Here is a 5,384-nt window from a genome sequence, read left to right as displayed (position 1 = left end):
TTCATACTCTCATCGAGCTCGAACATTCATCGGACCACAAAGGTCTGGATGTACAGGTTCTAAAGATTCTTTGGCTCTATAACCCTTTCCCGTAAAGGATCTTTTAGTCATTTTACCCTCAACGCATGATTCACATACTAGTAAAGAATTGTCGTCTAACTCACTCAGGATACCGCTCTTAACTAGCTAGTTTCTCAATCCTATTGAGATTAGTCTGGTCAAGCCTGAGGTGCCAAAGATGGGCATTTTATTTAGGATAAACTTTTTGCCTTTTAGTTTGAGTTTTAGCATTTTTAAATAGCTCAGTATTTAAAATTGCTTTAGTTACGGTTGGTCTTAGCACATATAAGTTATTTTTTAATTTGGCAGAACAATTGTTAACACTGTTTCTATAAATGAGCACTTCATTTAACGAGAAATAAACAGAATACAATTGTTCTAATTGACAAGAAATTGAAATCAAGTTCCTCCTAATTTTAAGAACAACATATACATTATATAATAAAATATATGATTTATTGTCTAAAAACAACTTAAGCTCTCCTACTGCCACAGTGGAGACAACTTCTCCAGTTTCGACTTTGAGAGTCATTTCTCCGACTTCAAGTTGCCTCTAGGAACTAATTCCCTGAAATGAAAACCAAACATGGATAGTGGCTTCTGAATCTAATATCGAGGAGGAGTCATCATTCTCCACTAAATATGTTCCCAAGACAAGTAAATCGAATTTACCATCATTGGCTTTCTTCTTTTCAGTCAGATATTTCGGGCAGTTACAATTCCAATGCCCGTCCACATTGCAGTGGATACACTTTCCCTTGTCTGCAACTTTGGCCTTGCCTTTCTTAGCAGAGGTAACAGCAGAGTCAAGTTTGGGTCCCTTACCAGCAACCTTCTTCTTCTTGAAAGTCCTACTTCCAAAAGAAGAGGACGCAGACTTAGTTCTAAAGGTCAAACCTTGGTGGAACCTTTTGGAGGTGGCAACAGTTCGCCTCCCCCTCCTTATCCCTTATTTTTCGTAAGTGACTGGTAGGTCTATATCTCGTTTAAGAGCGTGGTAAGAGTGTACTCCAGCTTATTCATAACCATATTTATGCGAAATTGTAGGAAACTCTTCGGAAGAGATTCCAGAATGAAGTTGACTTGACTCTTCTCGTCTATGACAGCTCTATTCGTCTCTGCCACATTGAAGTGGACCATCAGGTTGAGAACGTGTTCTCGCACTTACGAGCCTTCCTTCATACGGGAGTTATAGATGAACTTAAAGGCTTCATGTCAAGCTTTTGAGGACGGTTGTCCAAACATGCTCTACAATGAGTCCATGATCTTCTTGGCGGTGACCATGTTCTCGTGCTTCTTGGCAAGCATATGAGATATGATGGCCAAGATGTAGACCTTGGCCTTGTCGTTGGCCTTGATCCAGCAATCGTAGGCGTTGTGCACCGCCACAATGGCGTTGGTGCAGGAGCTTGATAACATTCCTCTTACAAAATGAACCTAAAATCATCTATCACGGTATAATGTTTAGGCTTGATTTCCATTGTTTATAATTCTCGCTATTAAGATTTTTGGCGGATAAGAGAGCAATGATAGGATTCAACATGCTGATGAAACAAACCTATATCAGTTTCATGCATTATATTCTTTAAACTCAATCATATTTTAGCAAAAGTAATCATGGACCCTAACAAAATTGTTTAGCAATGACGCTTCAGTGATTTAGAGTAATAGCTACTGTAGAGCAAACAACTACTCTTTCACTGAATTGAGACGTTCTCAACTAAATCTTATACTAGAATAACTCTTATTCCTATAATCATTAGTCACTGTTATTTGGTCAGGAAATCGCTAACTAGCTTAAAAATACTCTGTAAGTGTGACCCACCATTTTCAGACCTCGAAGGTCTGCCCCAATAATCCCGCTGTAGGGAAGGAAAATATTGGAGCAAAACCTAAGAAACCCTTATCCATTTATGGAGTTTACCTTGGTTTCGATTCCATACAATGGACCCTTTATAGGGATCATCGCACCAGGGTGACACTTCAGGTCATGTATGAAATCTCACGATGCAAACCAATGGTGGAACCGTAGGATGTGTTGTCACACGTCCTTCTTCCACTTACTATGAATACTATCTCTATTCACCTCGATATTAAATCATACAAACACCTTCTGTAGGGATGTCGTGCCCAGGGCGACACGAGGCCGAGCATGGAACTAACAGTGTGAACTTTAAGGAGAAACGTGAGAAAAAAGATATGTCATATATCCCCTATATATCAAAATATACGTAGAATATTACATATTCTCTTTTCTTCCACTTAGTCTAAGACGTATATTACTTAGGTAAATTTCGGTTAAGTGAAATTAACTAAGTGAATTTTTAGTCGGTCCAATATAATTATATATATTAGTAGTTGTATACTAATCTTTTAGTTTATTGAACGTTTTAATAAACTAATGACATTATTGTATGCATATAAAATATTGACTAATTCAACCCCCAGGTCGGTTCCCAGGTAGAGATGTTCTCTAATGGTCAGCTTAAGTACCTCAACCTAGACAAAACCTTGCTTAGATAGGGTTCTCTTATAGGCAATATTTTATATTTAGTCTTTTATTATTTCATTTTAAATCTAGTTAAAACAAAATAAAAGACTATCCCCTAATCATATTAGAAGATATAACATAAGTTCTAATTTATTTTAAACTCACTTAAAATTAATTAACTTAGACCCTATGTTTGCATGCAACTCTTTATTATCGATTTTAATTTCTATCTACCAAAATTTTATAACTCTTATCGAATTCAAGAAATTAAACTTATAATCATGCATTGACGACATACATTAATTAACAATTATATTAACTAAAGTAATGTTACGCTCAATGCAACTTTATTTTCATCTTATTAATACAACACTTGTATTAAATAATTATGAAAATAAAAACAAGCATCCATACATTATAACAATTATAACTATATGATGCATGAATATACATACATATAATATATCAAATATACATATGATGCATGTATCCTATGGTGGGATTTTTAAAACTATATGTCATACATTATGCAATATACATTTAATTAAAATATACGTTCAAAATGCATAAAACAATTAAATAAGCATCATATTGGACTTCGTTTTGGCGTCCTAAAAGCATATTAAATTAATATAATCGTGATTATATTAATTTAATATAAGAAAAACGGGAAAAAAAATAAAAACAAAAAAATTCAATTGATGTAATTCAAGACATCTGCTTCGACAGGGTAGCACTAGACACTCTGGACAATGTACCAACATCGTATCTATTAATCTAATCCATAGGTATCTAAGTAACGTTTAAACGTGAATTTTTTTTTAGATTTATAGCTTCGGCTCTTCTCCTTCAATATAGAAAATTATGCTAAATCGTGCCCAAAACCTCCGAATTCATCCAGCTGGTACGACACGGACTACACAATGATTTACAACATTAAATGCCCAAAAACGCCGAGCCCTTTACATTGATCAAATCAAACGAATTTGTAAATCTAAATGTCAAAATCAACAAATCCAATTGCAAATCCATAAACCTTAAATATCAGAATGTAGAAGAAAACCACCATATTCTGTGCAAAATTTCAACAGAAAATTCAGAACGAAAAACCGCGCTTGGGTACCAATTCAAGGGAATGTGACTCCCAGAGCGGAAGCAAAAGAACACATTTTTGAATTTCTTATGAAATTTAAAACACAGAAAAATATAAAGTAGGGAAGATTGATAGAAAAATATAAAGCAGGGAAGATTGATAGATTTTACCTTTAAAGACTCTTCTTCATGTAATCCCAATGAGACAATACCACTTGATCTTCCTTGCTATGTCTCTCGATGGAGAATCCAGATTGTAGGAACCAATTTCAAGGGATTAAGAAAGTAAGAGAGTTATAGATTTTTAGCCTTTAACACTTAATCCTTTAGAGTTGAGCTTACTATTATGTTTATAGGGAGAGAAAATCCTAAGACCATCAGGATATATTATCCTTTTGGATATAGAATATCTTCTCTTGGATCTAGGGGAAATCCTAAGACCATCAGGATATCTTATTCTTTTTATTTAATTAATAATAAACTAAATCAATTAACAATTAATTAATTTATTTAATAAATTTAATTACTAATTATTAATCTAATTAATAATTAATTAATTTAAATCCAAATATTAATTAAATAAATAATTAATTAACAATTAATTATTGGGGCAGTTACAAATATAGCAAAAAAATTTAAGGAAATAACAAATTTAGCATCTACATTTTAGATTTGTAAATATAGCAAAATTTTTAGAAAAAACGAAGGTCCAATAATAAAATGTCAAATTTATACTCGTAGCATTGATATACCAATGATATAGCACTGATATATATATATATATATATATATATATATATATATATATATATATTTGATATATACTTGATATACATATGATTTACTATTGACATACAACTGATATATCATTGATATAACTATGATATCTACTAATATAACTTCTTATATGATTATATTATTTACTATTTATTGATTTACAACTAATACATATGTAATATATTATTGATATGTCTTTGATATACTACTGATATAATACTGATATACAATTGATTTACTTCTGATATATTTATGATATCTACCAATATAACTTCTGATATGGTTTACCACTGATATACGTTTGATATAACTATGATTTCTACTGATATAAGTTCTTATATGATTATATAATTTACCATTGATTTACCATGTTGATATAACACTTATATATCTGTGATATATACTTGATATGTGTTTAAGTTACCACTTATATAACTATGATATCTATTAATATAACTTCTCATTTGATTATATGATTTACCAATAGTATAACTTTGATGCATCTATGATATATACTTAATATGTCTCTAATTTACCATTGATATAACCATGATATCTAATATTGATGCATATGTGATCTACATCTGATGTATATCAGTGGCATATTATGCATGTCTAATATATTATTGATATTACAAATATATTTAGTATGCCACTGATATACATCAGATGTACATCAAATGTATATCAGAGATACATCGAATATATATCAGATAAGATATATATAGGTATATCATTACAAATATATTTAGTATATCATAAATTAAAGGTACATCAAATGTATATAAGATGTATAATACGTACATCTAATGTATATCAGAGATAGATCGATTATACATCAGATGTAGATCAGAAGTATATAAGAGATATATTGGATGTATATCAGATATACATCTATCGGACGTATATCAGATATACATCTATCAGACGTATATCAGATATACATCCATTAGGCATATATCAG

At 31.5% G+C, this 5,384-nt stretch overlaps 1 protein-coding gene across 1 annotated transcript; it reads right to left on the bottom strand.

The window, feature by feature from the left end:
- Window positions 1–613: 613 nt before the first annotated feature.
- LOC148208165 (uncharacterized) lies at window positions 614–1,200 on the bottom strand. Its single transcript, XM_088120133.1, has 2 exons — window positions 1,070–1,200; window positions 614–911 (listed from the first exon to the last, which is right to left on the bottom strand). Exons 1-2 carry the CDS (start codon window positions 1,198–1,200, stop codon window positions 614–616), a joined length of 429 nt encoding a protein of 142 aa, XP_087976259.1.
- Between the last annotated feature and the right edge of the window lie 4,184 nt (window positions 1,201–5,384).

Source organism: Momordica charantia (assembly GCF_013281855.1).
Source record: "Momordica charantia cultivar OHB3-1 chromosome 11 unlocalized genomic scaffold, Mcharantia_2.0 BLBB01000011.1, whole genome shotgun sequence".
In the NCBI taxonomy this organism is placed as follows: domain Eukaryota; kingdom Viridiplantae; phylum Streptophyta; class Magnoliopsida; order Cucurbitales; family Cucurbitaceae; genus Momordica; species Momordica charantia.
Note: the sequence above shows the minus strand (reverse complement) of the source record. Positions and strands in the feature narration are given on the sequence as shown.